A 16078-nucleotide genomic window follows, 5' to 3' on the forward strand; every position below is an offset into this window, starting at 1 on the left:
AGGTACAATGTTTTTAATGTAATGTTTTTTACATAATTTGGATTATGTATTTTAGATTATGTACACATATATATGTGTGTACATATGTGTATTAAACTTTAATGTATGTAATAAATATTAAATGATCACATATATGTTTGTATGTGTTGATTAATGGTTGAATTACAGAAAATTATTGAAATACAGCAACTTCTTTAAAAATTAGCCATTTTAAACAATCTGCAGTGTAACGTCGCACTGCATTTTGGTACTGAAAATTTTATACGTTTCAAACTAATAATAATAATTTTTTTAATTAAAAATGTTATTTCGGTTTTAATAAGTTTCATAAGTGTGAAATTTTATTGCTGTCATGGCTACTTTAGGTATGTTTTAGGATGTCAGGCCTGTGTCTTGGTGGTTCGAGGTGGTCTCCCGAACCCCCCAGTTCTCCAAGGAAGAGTGGTCAAATATCCAAATGTCCAGAGAGCTCTGTCAGAAGCTTGCTGAAGGCTAATACAAACGTCAGGTCCTTGGTTTCTACTGTCTATTAAAGCTGTATTTTTGTACACGGCCCTCTGAAATCACCGAACTCCCAATATTGCCTGAGTTTTGGGATCCGCCTTGTTTAGTGACCTCTAGGGTCAGCTTTGGGCTGCCCCGGGTTCGACTAACCAAGCCATCCTGGTTTATACTTGTAGATGTTTTGACCTGCAAAATGGAGTGGGAAATCGAGCCGCGTGTCGCCATGACGACACACAATTATAGCCATTTCATTTACTCTCCAGTTTTATAGTTATGAATCCTAAGTAGCTTTAGAACACCAATTAATAACAATATTAGCATTTCCTCCATTTTAGTCTTTAATCAAATAAAACATTTATGAAAACAATTATGTCTAAATAAGAACATCTTTCAGTTTGGGTATGAGTAGATCTACCAAAATACACTGTAATTAGATTATTATACTGTAATTACATTATTAGACTGTAATTACATTATTAGACTGTAATTACATTGATGTAATTAGATTATTATACTGTAATTAGATTATTATACTGTAATTAGATTATTAGACTGTAATTAGATTATTAGACTGTAATTAGATTATTAGACTGTAATTACATTGATGTAATTAGATTATTAGACTGTAATTAGATTATTAGACTGTAATTACATTGATGTAATTAGATTATTATACTGTAATTAGATTATTAGACTGTAATTACATTGATGTAATTAGATTATTAGACTGTAATTAGATTGATGTAATTATATTATTATACTGTAATTATATTATTAGACTGTAATTAGATTATTAGACTGTAATTACATTATTAGACTGTAATTAGATCAAAGCTAAAACTTTTTGTCTTATTTAATAAATTAGTGTAAAACCAGTTTGTAATATAATACAATACAACAGTTAGATTCGGCCCTGCGAGCTGATTGGCTGAGAAGAGCTCTAACCCAGCCTGAGGGTGCATCAGGACGTCTCAGTTTGATTAGTTAGGTCTGTGTGGTCTGACAGATTATTTAGGTCTGTGTTTTGAGTGTGATAAATCAGGTCTGAGTGTGATTAGTTGGGTCTGAGTGGGATTAGTTGGGTCTGAGTGGGATTAGTCGGTTCTGTGTGGTCTGAGTGTAATTCTTAGGGTCTGTGTGGTCTGAGTTTGACTAATTGGGCCTGTGTGATTAGTCTGGTCTTAATTTGATTAGGGTCTGTGTGGTCTGAGTGTGATTAGTCGGGTCTGTGTGTGATTAGTCAGGTCTGTTTTTGAATAGTCAGGTCTGAGTTATTAATCGGGTATGTGTGTGATTAGTCGGGTATGTGTGTGATTAGTCAGGTCTGAGTGTTATTAGTCGGGTCTGTGTGGTCTGAGTGTGATTAGTCAGGTCTGTTTTTGACTAGTCAGGTCTGAGTGTGATTAGTCAGGTTTGAGTGTGATTAGTCAGGTCTGTGTGTTCTAAGTGTGATTAGTCAGGTCTGTTTTTGAATAGTCAGGTCTGTTTTTGAATAGTCAGGTCTGTGTGTGATTAGTTGGGTCTGTTTTTGATTAGCTGGGTCTGTTTTTGAATAGTCAGGTCTGTTTTTGATTAGTCAGGTCTGTTTTTGAATAGTCAGGTCTGTGTGTGATTAGTCGGGTCTGTTTTTGATAAGTCAGGTCTGAGTGTGATTAATCAGGTCTGTTTTTGAATAGTCAGGTCTGTGTGTGATTAGTCAGGTCTGTTTTTGATTAGTCAGGTCTGTGTGTGATTAGTCGGGTCTGTTTTTGAATAGTCAGGTCTGGGTGTGATTAGTCAGGTCTGTGTGTGATTAGTCAGGTCTGTGTGATTAGTCAGGTCTGTGTGTGATTAGTCAGGTCTGGGTGTGATTAGTCAGGTCTGTGTGTGATTAGTCAGGTCTGTGTGATTAGTCAGGTCTGTGTGTGATTAGTCGGGTCTGTGTGTGATTAGTTGGGTCTGTTTTTGAATAGTCAGGTCTGAGTGTGATTAGTCGGGTCTGTTTTTGATTAGTCAGATCTGTGTGTGATTAGCCGGGTCTGTTTTTGAATAGTCAGGTCTGTTTTTGAATAGTCAGGTCTGTGTGTGATTAGTCGGGTCTGTTTTTGAATAGTAGGGTCTGTGTGTGATTAGTCGGGTCTGTTTTTGAATAGTCAGGTCTGTGTGTGATTAGTCGGGTCTGTTTTTGAATAGTAGGGTCTGTGTGTGATTAGTCAGGTCTGTTTTTGAATAGTCAGGTCTGTGTGTGATTAGTCAGGTCTGTTTTTGAATAGTCAGGTCTGTGTGTGATTAGTCGGGTCTGTTTTTGATTAGTCAGGTCTGAGTGTGATTAGTCAGGTCTGTTTTTGAATAGTCAGGTCTGTGTGTGATTAGTCGGGTCTGTTTTTGATTAGTCAGGTCTGAGTGTGATTAGTCGGGTCTGTTTTTGAATAGTCAGGTCTGTGTGTGATTAGTCAGGTCTGTGTGTGATTAGTCGGGTCTGTGTGTGATTAGTTGGGTCTGTTTTTGAATAGTCGGGTCTGAGTGTGATTAGTCGGGTCTGTTTTTGATTAGTCAGGTCTGAGTGTGATTAGTTGGGTCTGTTTTTGATTAGTCAGGTCTGAGTGTGATTAGTCAGGTCTGTTTTTAATTAGTTGGGTCTGTTTTTGATTAGTCAGATCTGTGTGTGATTAGCCGGGTCTGTTTTTGAATAGTCAGGTCTGTTTTTGAATAGTCAGGTCTGTGTGTGATTAGTCGGGTCTGTTTTTGAATAGTAGGGTCTGTGTGTGATTAGTCGGGTCTGTGTGTGATTAGTCGGGTCTGTTTTTGAATAGTAGGGTCTGTGTGTGATTAGTCGGGTCTGTTTTTGAATAGTCAGGTCTGTGTGTGATTAGTCGGGTCTGTTTTTGAATAGTAGGGTCTGTGTGTGATTAGTCAGGTCTGTTTTTGAATAGTCAGGTCTGTGTGTGATTAGTCGGGTCTGTTTTTGAATAGTCAGGTCTGTGTGTGATTAGTCGGGTCTGTGTGTGATTAGTCAGGTCTGTTTTTGAATAGTCAGGTCTGAGTGTGATTAGTCGGGTCTGTGTGTGATTAGTCGGGTCTGTTTTTGAATAGTCAGGTCTGTGTGTGATTAGTCAGGTCTGTTTTTGAATAGTCAGGTCTGTGTGTGATTAGTCGGGTCTGTTTTTGAATAGTCAGGTCTGTGTGTGATTAGTCGGGTCTGTTTTTGAATAGTCAGGTCTGTGTGTGATTAGTCAGGTCTGTGTGTGATTAGTCGGGTCTGTTTTTGAATAGTCAGGTCTGTGTGTTATTAGTCGGGTCTGAGTGTGATTAGTCGGGTCTGTTTTTGAATAGTCAGGTCTGTGTGTGATTAGTCAGGTCTGTGTGTGATTAGTCGGGTCTGTTTTTGAATAGTCAGGTCTGTGTGTTATTAGTCGGGTCTGAGTGTGATTAGTCGGGTCTGTTTTTGATTAGTCAGGTCTGTGTGTGATTAGTCGGGTCTGTTTATGAATAGTCAGGTCTGAGTGTGATTAGTCGGGTCTGTTTTTGAATAGTCAGGTCTGAGTGTGATTAGTCGGGTCTGTGTTCGGCTGCAGCTCGAGTTCTGCTCCTGTCTATAGCAGTTGAGTCCGGTCCGAACGCCCGGCTGTGTTCCTGTCCCGCCCGTGTTCTCAAGGGTGCATCAGGACGGGACCAGTGTGGACTTGGCCCTGCCAGGTATCCCAGAATGCATTGCGCACCACGCTGCTGTTCCAAATGCTAAATGACCGAACCTGCCCCTCCTCCTGTCGAGAATCCACCCAGCCTTTAGAGTTTAATGGATAGTTTAATTGATTATTAATTAATGGATTCATCCAGAAGTAAAAGTAATCATAAGTGTGGCATTCTTCTATATTCTTATTGATCCTTTATTTATAGGAAGCACGTCGCCCTCGCCGAGTCCGATGATAATAATAATAATAATAATAATAATAATTCTGTAAAACCGTGATCTTTTCCGAGAAGGTTACCATACCGTTAAACTCTCCATCGCCTCCGTACCCACAGGTCGCCCACAGCTCGCTCTGTCCAGAGCAGTCTGCTGAAAGGGCCGAAGGTCTCTAAGCCCTGTATGAGAGGCACTAAAGCAGGTGCTGATGGTCCGAGTTCTGAGGGCACACCTGCCCGACCCCCTGGACGTAGGCCCGTGGGCCTCCGCTGCCTGCCCACTACTGATGTTTTACCTTGTGTTACAGGAACGGTGCTACAGCGGGTTCCTGGAGAGACACCATAGAAGAAGCAGGTTTTGTAAGAGAGGCGTGGGTTTAGAACCTCCTTTAGAACCTCCTTTAGAACCTCCTTTGCTGCAGGAACAGCCTCACAGACTCTTCTTCTCTCTGGAGGAGGATCTGCTGCCTGAGGTCAGTTACTGCTGCTGCTGGAGGACCTCGATACCCCTCTGGCAGACACCTGGCGTTAGGCAGTACGGGCAGTACGTGGGTCAGTATGCTCTCACCAGGTGTGTCCGCTATGGGTGCACCTTCACTAACGAGAAGGTTTGGACGTAGAGGAACCACTTTTGGTTCTATAAAGAACCTTTTTTTTTTAATAGGTTGAGATGACCCTGATCAGCCATAACATTAGTACCACCGATGCTGACCTTCATCTACAGCGGCGTCTGCCGAGAGGTGGGATCTACATATTAGGCAGCAGCAGTTAGAAACAGGAGGAACCTCAGCCACGCTGACGAGAACCAAACTGTGACGTTCTAGACAACTGGAGCCTCACTGATGCGATGCAATGCGACGTGACCCTCTGAGGCCCGACCCACCTCGCAACTCGCAGGACTGCTGCTGACGCCGTTAGCCCTGGTGTGCCTGAGACCACAGCAGGACGTCCTGCGGAGGCCTCGCGGAGGCCATGTCTGGAACGGCCAGAGCTGGGGCAGACGGTCAGGTAGGGGTGAGGTATGAACAACACGGTTCTAGATGGAGGCGAAAGCGGTTCTTCTACGGCGTGTAGGGTGTAGAACAATCACAAACACACAACACAACAGAACACACACCAGCACTTTTTCTGCTCTCAAAATCTGGCACATGCACATGTATTTTCATTTTTGAAAATTCAAATAAAACAATACATATGGATATGTACATACAAAGTGAATTGTGCAAATGTATACAGATTATGCTCATGTATGGATTAAATGTATAATGTGCACAAAAAAGAAAGGAAAAAAAATCATATTTAATATGTGACACTACAGAAAAAAAAATACAATTGCAGAATATTGACTGATGAGAAAAAAAAAACACAATAATAATAAAAAAAAAAAATAATAAATCACGTCCGTGTAGCTTCGGACTGCAAATTTCCGTCCAAATTTCTGTCCAATCTCTTTGGTATACACAAAGCATCCTCCCATATTGGCACAAGCAGGTATAATACTCATTCAGAAGGTAGATCGGATGGCACATTCCTCTTTTTTTTTTTGTTTTTTTTTGTTTGTTTTTTTAAACGATTAACCCTTTGGTAGGTTCCACACCAAACGCTCTCTATCAATTTATCGATTCGACTTCCGTTAATTGTGGACACACATCGTCGCTGTTCTGCGAAAAAAAATGATTTAAAAAAAAAATCTCGTAGCTCCACACTAGCGAATTTTTTTGTTTGTTTTTGGGAACTTTTGGACATAATCAGAATCTGGCAGCTGTTCTTTACCCAGTGTCTCATAGATAGTCATGAGGAACGGACCAATAGAAATGCTCCATAGTGACCCGAACGGAATCGGACCTTCCATTGAAAGTTAAGGTTTCAAACTTTTAAAAAAAGGCACAAAAGAATAATAAAGTCTACATCAGTTTTGCTCAGCCAGTACGGACGCCTCGCTCTCGGCTTGAACGCCGCCCGGCTTGAAATGGCTGGGTACAGTGAAGAGGAGCTGGGTTAGCCGAACGATTCCGTGGGCTTCGGTTTCTCGGTTCTTCGGAAACTTCTTGATACTGGTGTCAAGAGAGGGAGGGCGGCGGCGGTGATACTGGCAGTACTGTGCACTACATACAGGTTCAGGCACCTGATCAGAAATGTTTTATTAATGTCGTATTTCCTCAGTAAAACGCTAAATATTAGAATGAATATGAATATTAATTTAAATACTAATTAATTACCAATTTATTTCAATACCGACATTCCTATAGAAAGTCGTGGTGGTTTTTCATCACAGTGTTCATTAAAACATCTCCAAAGTATTATTTATACGTAATCATCCTGGAGCAGGGTCACAGAAATAAAGAATTTATTAATAAATGCCGCCCCCCCCCTTCTTAACTTCAATTTTTTTTTAACTTTTCCTTTCTGAAAAAAACTATAAATATATATTTCAAAAGATTCTTAAATATGAATATAATTAATTAATCGTCAAATAATTAACTTTTACGTCAATCTCATTCTGGTCTCAGACTGTAGGAGGTTGGAAGGTCGGCTTCTAAAAAGGATCGGTTTCAGTGGCTGAATTACAGAATTAACGTCTAATTAACGTGGAGACTGTTCTTAAACTTGTGTTCGTTTCTACATGAAGAAAACAAGGGCTTCCCGACATCCCACCATTAAACCAGTGCGAGAAAAAAAAAAGAAATAATTTAGGAACCGAGCTGTTTATAGTTTGTTTTTTGTTTGTTTTTTGTTTTTTTAATATTACGAAAAAAAAGAATTTTCTGAAGGATGTTTCCTTACGTGAAAACAAACACTACTGTACGAAAAATCTCCACTTTTAATCCAGTTCAATTGGTTTAATTCTGAAATTCAACCGTTTAAAACTGATTATTTTAGAGGCCGACCTTCCGAAACCAGTAAAGATAAGAAAATATTTTTTAAACATTTTTACGATTTTTTTTTTTACCAGTTATTCTTAGATTCTTTTGATGCTTCTATACAAGAGGGAAACATTTATCATTTATTTTCACTTTTATCTTCAAGTTATGTAGAGAAGTTAAGAAAAATGCATAAATAAAATTCTTTGTGAATTCGGCCCTGGTTTGGTGGTAAATGATGGCTGGACTGGGGAGGGGGCGTCCAGGAGAACCCTGGAGGAACCGAGCTCTGTTCTTCAGACTAGCTCACCGACAAGATCTCACTACTTTCTTTCTTCAGAATGAGAATTCTGGATTCTATTTCTGTTCTGAGGAGATCTGGAGCTTCTTGTGACGTTTAATAGCAGTGTAGGTGCCTGAAACTGAAATACACAGTACTGTACAGGTCATTTTGCGTAGTTTTTTTTGGTGGCGTCAATTCAGCCGTGGAATTCGTAGTAAATTCGTAGTATAAATGACCTCTAAAGCAGCACAGAGTTGGGGGGGGGGGGGGGGTGGGGTTGGGCGGCAGTAGACTCCCGTACGTTACGGCTCCACAGGCTTTCGGCACCGCGGCTGGTGCTACGGGGTTGGGGTGGGTTGGCGAAGAGCCCTTCCTTGCGCGCCATCCGTTAAATCGACTACGCCATACAGGCTCTCGAACTGCACGACTCCTCCAGACACGGAAATACAAATTCATAAATATCAATTCATTCATTTGATACTTCAAGAAAAAGAAAAACAAACAAACAAACAAACAAAAACAAAATCAATCAAATCAATCAAACACACTTTATAACTACGCATGAGTAATTACGTTTAAATACTGTCAGCTTGCATTGGAGGTTTTTTTTTTTTTTTTTAATTTTCGTCTTTTGAACTTTTCCGCCTTGAAGCCGATGGAGTGATGCGATAATGACGTCTGTTCAGACTTAAGTGTGGCGTGGTTGATAAGCAGTGCACCATACAATAAATCAATACCCCCTAAAATAAACAAACAAACAAACAAACAAAAAAAAGTCCCTTATCCATCCCGAGATTTCCGTTTTTTGTTTATGTTTTTTTAAAGATACACAGTGTTGAATATCTGGTGTCTGGAAAAATTTTTTTTACGCAACAAAAAGCGCTCAGGTATTAAGTTAAGTGTCAAACACCAAGATATTTGACACCCAGATTGGCTACAGGCAACCTTCTGTCAGTCATAGATGAGGAATGGCTGGCAAAAAAAGGCACTACATCGTTCCAGAGTGCTAAATTCTACAGACCAAAACAAAGAAATCATACGAATAGGAGGGAAGTCCCGATGTCCCGGAGTCCCGGAGGCCTCCGCTGTGCCGACGTCACTGAAGTGAAGACTAACTGAGGACCTCTCCCGCCTCCCTCCCCGCCCTATCTGCCTGAAATGCAAACTACAGGTGCCGCAACGGGTTCCTCGAGCGATGCCACAGAACCGGGGTGGACAGAAGGGTGGACAGCTCTGGTCGTGGAAGGCCGGATTCCTCCACAGGTTTTGTGCTTTTCCTGCCCAAGCGCTCCTGATTCAACCTGGCCTGATCATCGCCAGCAGGTTCAGGAGGTCTGCTAGAGCAGGGAGGTCAGCAAACCGGGCAGGACTCGGGCCACAGAAGAACAGAGCCACGCTTGTACAGGAGATGCATTTGTGAAGAACCTTTGAAAGATTTAAAGAGATCAACGCGAAGGTTCTTCACCAACCCGAAGGTTCTTCACCAACCTGAAGACACCGCGAAGGATCTTCACCAATCTAAAGGTTCTTGACCAATCCGAAGATTCTTCACCAACCTGAAGAGATCAACACGAAGGTTCTTCACCAATCTAAAGGTTCTTCACCAACCTGAAGAGATCAATGCGAAGGTTCTTCACCAACCTGAAGGTTCTCCACCAACCTGAAGAGATCAATCTAAAGGTTCTTGACCAATCTGAAGGTTCTTCACCAACCTGAAGAGATCAACGCAAAGGTTCTCCACCAACCTGAAGAAAACAACATGAAGGTTCTCCACCAATCTAAAGGTTCTCCACCAATCTAAAGGTTCTTCACCACACCCACAGCATTTCCTTTACAAACATGGTTCTTCTATGGCACCACCCAAAGATCCCTTTGCAGCACCTTCATTTTTCAGAGCATGTACAGATGATTCCCCTCGTGTTCCCAATGACAAACTAAAACCACCAACTCGTGCAGAAAGGTAGGAACGACGCGGGAGGCGCAAGAAAAGTAGGGGTCAGTATCGCACAGACCCCTTCAGAGAGGGCTAGCGAGAGGCAAGAAGAGAGGGGGCGCTAGACTCGAACAAGCAGAAGTTGAGAATTTCACAGAAGGCTCATCGTTTCAAACACAAGGTGTGTTTTTTTTTTTTGTTTAGCTCTTTCTCACCCTAAAAAATAAAATAAAAATAATAATCCCAAAAACAAAAACAAAAGGCACTAGATAAAGAAACTTCTACTGAAAGGTTCCCTCATACATAAAAAAGAAATGTACTCTGAATATATTAACAATACGTCTGTTTTCTGATCTGGAACATACTGCTAATATAGAGCGCGACGTACATTTCCGTAGTTTCGTAGGGGCTTTCGATTGCACCGAGGATTTCCCAACCAACCCATGTTAAAGTGGCGCGATTCAAGAGTTCACGGATACAGCAGAACATTCCCAAAACCAAGGCCACGGTAATGCGAACGGGAAGAGAAGCGAAGAAAAGTTCAGCTACTGGCACAAGACCGAGAAATCCAGCGATCCGAGGGTGACTTTTAGCGGCTATTGCGCGACCGGGGGGGGAAAATAACAGGATCGCCCGAAAGGTTCGAGATTTCTAATGCATCAGGAAGCGAACGTCTTCCAACAATTTTAGGATATATGAAAAATAATAAATCTGTAGAAGAAAAAAAAACAAATATTAAAATCTTCGGACAAATACACAAAGAGTTGTTCACAGTCAGAACTGGGATATGTTTAGAAATGCTTTCTGCTGAGAAAAAAAAAACAAAAACAACGTTATATATTTATATATGATCCCTTACGATTCCTTTGCTGTATTCCCTACGCTTCCAACTTTGTGCTTTGGAGCTAAACGCTGTTGGGCCGGCCACAGAAGCGAAGCTTTCGTGAATGAGGGGCTCCACCGTATTGCTGTGCGGTCGCTAACACACGACGTAAGGCTAGCGCTGCAGCGACAAATCCAAAAACGTACATTTAAGGGGGGGGGGGGGCGTTGATTTTGCTTGGTGGTATCACCTGTAGATGTCAGTACTGGTACTGAGCACAGCATATGCTTTCCAACCTTTCTTAGCTTAGCTTCTGGCTTAAGGATCGTTCGAACCGAGAGAACGTCCGATTAGGTTTTCTGCCAAGCTCCAACCCCCAATCTGCCAAATCGGCAACACCACCCATAGAGGTCAGTACCGGTACTGGGCTGAATATGCAAACTGGCGGCGCCTGGCTGCTCCCACCTTCTTCCCACTACTCCAAAAACCCAGCCAGATTCCCACGTTTAGCGCTTAGCATGTAGCTTAAAGATCGTTCGAACTGAGAAGCTGATATCCGATCAGGTTCCCGCCAAAGCTCCAACGCTCCAACACTCCCCCACCCCCACACCCCTCCACCACACAACAAAAAATGGAGGGAAAACAAGAAAATGGAAGGAATCCGATTAGACTCGCTGCAGCATTTCGTGAAAAAGAAAAAAGCTAAGAAGCGATCGGCCGAGGCCGATGATCCCGCCCCCCAAATCTACGACTGACTGCTTCTGCTTCCTAGCTAGCGACTGGCACGTCTCCTCCACAAGGTCACATCTCAGATCAGACAATCATTTCTGAAATTAAGAACAGAGTACAGCAAAAAAAACAAAAAAGATTGTAATATATTAACAAAATTATATTAAGAAAAAAAAATAAACAAACAAACAAACGAACGCGACAAAAACGAGAACCACAGAGCTGTCCGTCGTCGTGATCTAGAACGGCATGCTAATCTTGTTCCAACATCTCCGACTTGTTCGTTTCTTTCACCGATCATGTTCATCTACTCATTATGATAATAACAATAATCCTGAAGGCACTTAATAAACAAACAAACACACAAACAAACAAACAAACGACACATTAGCAGAAGCAGAAGAAGAAGAACACCCAAAACAGAAACTCGCTGCCCTCCCTTTTCCTCCCTTTTCCTGCATCATTCCGTTATTTTTTTTTTGTGCCATACTGTGATCCACACAGAATTCCCCCTAAACCACCTCACCGTCCCCCCGTCCCCCCGCTCTGATCAAGTTCCTTAAGCAGGAGGCTAAGGCTGTTAAGCCAAACCGGCTGTTGCATTGTAGCCTCCAAGGTCTAACATGGGATTAGAATTAAGGCACCTCTGGAGGTGAACCTCAGCAAATTTGTACGCTCTCGCCTCGGACAGGAGAGCTGGAAAAACGTGAGGAAGGGGAAGAAAAAAAAAAACAAGTGAGGAAATAGAGGCAGCCAGGCAGTAAAGATCGGCAGCTGCGGGTGCAGATCAAAGCCTCTCTCCTACTCGGAGTCTCGAATACTCATTTGCCTCCTCTTCTTCTTCCTCTTCTCCTCCTCCTCCTCCTCTTCCGGCTCCTTCCTCCTCCTCTTGCTGCTCCTCCCCTCGTAAAGGTGTCTCTGGTCTGGCCAGTGGGGCGCTTAACTGTGCTATTAACGGCGGCTGTGGGCCACCGAAAGTGGGCGCGGGAGGCGCGAGGGATCGCTCCTCGCCCTTGCCTGGAGGCACAGCGTCTCTAAAAGGGTCTTTGTGCCGCTCGGACGTCAACTTGGACGGGCCCACGCTAGGTCCCTGTGGTACCTCACAGTTGCTACGACAGGCACTAGTGGAAGAAGTAGAAGTAGAAGGAGGTGGTATAGTGTTGGGGGTCACGCTGAGCGCTACGCTGGGTTTCCTAACGGCCTCCGCGGCGGCGGCGAGGACGCCGTCCTCCTTGCCCTGAGGCCCGCTCTCGTTCAGTTTGGGGTACAGGTAGGTCCTCATCTGCCCTTTGCCCTTCACGTTGACGGTGCCGCGGTAGTCGAAGGCGTAGTTCATCCCGCTGAGGACGCAGTGGCTCTCTTCGCTGACCTGAACGCGGCACTCCACGCCCGTGCTGTCCATGCGGCTGGCGATGTTGACCGTGTCGCCCCAGATGTCGTACAGCAGCTTGGTGGTGCCGATGACCCCGGCCGTCAGCGGGCCGTGGTTGAAGCCGATCCTCAGCTTGAACTGGAAGCCCAGCATGTTCTTGTTGAAGTCGTCCACCACGCGCATCATCTCCAGCGCGAACTCGAAGAGGGCGCACAGGTGGGCGTGGGGGTGCGTCTGCTCCCGGCACTGGCGCCCGTTCAGCCCGGACGCCGCCATGTAGGTGGCTCCTATGGTCTTGATCTTCTCCACGTTGGAGAAGGCGGTCTTGCGCAGCAGCTCGTCGAAGTCGCCGATGAGCTCGTTCAGCACGCGGTAGCACTCCTTGCCGCCTTCGTAGCTCTCCTCGTAGAACTCGCTGAAGTTCACGATGCTGGCGAAGATCACGCCGACGTTGTCGTGGTTCTTGGAGTAGCTCTGCGTGACCTTCAGCTGCTCGGCCACGTGGATGGGGATGATGTTCCTCAGCAGCCAGTCGGCCTGGTCTCGCATGTTCTGGATCTTGATGCGGTGCTTGTCGGCCTCCACGTTGCCGTGGTAGTGCAGGCGGTAGCTGACCTCGAACTCACGGTTCAGGAACCAGACCAGCAGAAGCAGCAAGAAAAACGACAGTGGTGTTTCCCTAATCAGCAGATCCAGGGCTGTGGAAACCGGGGCGGGGTCCACGGTGCTCGTCCAGTCGCCGTCCAGACTAGTATTGTTCCTGAAACAGCGGAGAGGACTGGTCAGTGGGTCAGAGCAGTAGTACAGATATGATATGTACTCTATTTGGACAAAAGTATTGGGACACCTGCTCCTTCACTGTCTTTCTACTATATTTCGGTGCAAGCATCAGCACATCAGCTCATCCCAAAAGTGCTGGATGGAGAAGAACACAGTTCTTCCACTGCTCAGTGCTGCTGGGGGGCTTTACCCCCCTGGCATTACTAGGCATGGTGCCGATAGGCTCATCGGGTCTACCTGCTCCCGAGTCCTAATCTATTGGCAGTGCTTCTTTACCGGACTAGACAAGCTGAACGAATCCATGTCAGCAATGGGAGCAACCTAAAAAAGCTGGATGTATTCATTAGAAGGGGTGTCCACAAACTTTTGGACAGATTACAGCGCACATTAGCTACATATTTATGGAAGTAGACAAGACGTCCATAAGGCTGATGTCTCAGCGTTGCCAGGTTCAAAGGCCGACGCATGGTCTACTCTATATACTGTCTACACCGATCAGCCAGAACATTAAGACCACCGTTAAAGCTCCACGTCCCGTACAGGAGCACTGTGTAGATCTGTAATTCCAGGCTGTCTCCATCTTTTTCTCTGCGTAGTTTATTGTCATCAGCCTCCCTGTTATCACCCTGTTTGTTCTTCACTGGTCAGGACCTCACAGGACTGACCACCACAGAGCAGACTGTAGTATTTGGGTGGTGAGTCACTGTGTTAGCAGTGTGTGTCGCGCTGCTGAGAATCGTCCACCAACTAGAAGTAGCCAACCAACGGCGTGATGAACTACTAGAGGACGACCTAGGTGGACCAGCTATGTAGGAGTGTCTAATAGAGTGGACAGTGAGTGGACATAGTATAAAAATAGCTAGCTTGCTGATTTGTGCTGTTGCGAGTGAATGGCTAGACATCTTCTCCAAACTGAATGGCGGAAGACCTCCCTCAAAAGACCACCACGACCCCGGCTCAGGGCTCCAGGAAGGAAAGAGCTGGGTCTTGTGAGTCACGGCCAGCGATGAGTGAAGCAGATCAGCCCCTATAACACGCACTTAACGGAGGCCGTCTCCTAGGCAGCCGTAAAAGTCACACTCACCCAGTCAGTGGAAAGCTGGCGTTGGCGCTGGAAGACAACAAGTCACTGTAAAAAAACAACACAGGAGGAAGGGGTCAGTTTGCAGATCTAGCCGTCGTGGCAGTGCGGCTGTCCCCGCAACTAAACCACTAAGAGTCTAATATTGACCTACAGCATGCAGCTATACTGATGTCGCTAATAAAGGATGGGTTGGTGTCTCACCTCGTCCTAGCGGGGGCGCTGAAGAGCACAACAATCAGAGAGAGCCCGGTGGCGGTGGCCAGAACCGAGCGCATCCAGAAACTCAGCTGGCAGAAATTGCAGTACTGGATGATGGCGATGATGATGGCGCTGCACAGGAACATCATCACCTGCAAACAGGAGAGACGGGGGGAGAAATGGCCATTGGTGAAGACACAGAAATCAGGGTTACGCATCAATGACTGCCCCTAATGCCGACGTTACACGTGCAAAATGTTCGGCGTGGGCCCGCTGCAGTATTTCCACACCCGAGTAACAGCTAATTACGAGGTTAGCGAGCTGAGTTAAGGACCAAGTAACGACCCGAGTGGTGTGACTGTCTAAGCGTTGGCCCCACAAGACTGCAAGCTTGATGCCTGCCTTAATGCCTGGAACTCCTAATTACTCTTTAATCATCGCCTCTACAGGGAGCCTCTCTTTGATCTCACAAGGCATTAAAAAAAATATAAAAATTCTACGATATGATGCATAAAAATCTGCAGAAAATAATTCACATGACTCTAAATTGACTAAAATGACGCCACCTCTAATATACCTTTACTGTGGGACGTGGGTTTGAAACTCGCTGCTCACGTGTAGCAGTCTGAAGGTTCTCCAGCAGGGGGGCGCTAAAATTAGAAGGCGTGTCCACAAACATTTGGACATACAGCTCATGAATATATACGGATAAACAGCTGCCTCTTTCTTTAGCCCTCACCTGAATGGGCAGGTGGAGGCTGTAGGCCAGATGGGAGAAGGCCGATATGGCAGGAAGTGAGACGAGCACGGCGCCGATCACGTGTCGAGGGACCCAGCCGGACACCACCTTCAGCAGAGACTGAGTGCAGCTCAACACGTCGGGCAGAAAGAACGTCATACTGTGGGAGGACATTGGGGGGGGGGGGGGGGGGGGGGGGGGAGGGGGGCACAGTGTTAAGGCTTGATTTACATCTCATTTACACATAAAAGTCTAATCAAATCAAAGGTTACGTGTCGGGTGCGGAGTCATACACGGTGAGACTACCAGCGAAACGCTGTGATGGAGGTCCGATCAAAATAAGAGACATGATGGATAAAATATAAGGATACCGTGGTAAGACAATCGATGGTTATCATAAAATAAATGAATTTGAGTGATTATTAGACAGATAAGAATAGATAATGGACATCATACAGTGTCCAAAAATTTTAATACATAAATAAATAAATTATTTATTTATTTATTAATTATTTAGTAGGCAAATACGCCATGTTCAAAGACAAACTATCAAAAAAAAACCTAATATATTAATAAATTAAAATATAGATAATGGTAGATAATGGTTATCACACCATCCACAAAAGAATTAAATAAATAAATAAATAAATAAATAAAATGTAAGACCGATACGTCGTGTACATAGACAAATTACCAATAAACAAATATATCGCACTGTCCTTTAAAAAAAAAAACAATAATTAATAAATACAAAAACCTTATACTACACATTACACTATATATATATATATATATATATATGGAGTACCGGGACGACATAACCAACAACCAATCATCTTCAAGAGTAAGGACCCATTAGGACCCAATTAGGGCCCGGTACTCCAGCC

At 44.2% G+C, this 16078-nt stretch overlaps 1 protein-coding gene across 1 annotated transcript in view; it reads right to left on the reverse strand.

The window, feature by feature from the left end:
* Positions 1–5512: 5512 nt before the first annotated feature.
* adcy9 (adenylate cyclase 9) overlaps positions 5513–16078 on the reverse strand; it is a 39229-nt gene continuing 28663 nt past the window's right edge. The window contains exons 7-10 of the mRNA XM_072670978.1: positions 15192–15351; positions 14456–14604; positions 14255–14299; positions 5513–13150 (exon numbers count right to left, since the gene is read on the reverse strand). Of these exons, the coding sequence (XP_072527079.1) occupies positions 11806–13150; positions 14255–14299; positions 14456–14604; positions 15192–15351 (1699 nt within the window). The 3' untranslated portion in view covers positions 5513–11805. The remainder of the gene's footprint in view (positions 13151–14254; positions 14300–14455; positions 14605–15191; positions 15352–16078) is intronic.

The sequence above is a fragment of the Salminus brasiliensis genome, chromosome 25, assembly GCF_030463535.1.
Source record: "Salminus brasiliensis chromosome 25, fSalBra1.hap2, whole genome shotgun sequence".
Classification (NCBI taxonomy): Eukaryota; Metazoa; Chordata; class Actinopteri; order Characiformes; family Bryconidae; genus Salminus; species Salminus brasiliensis.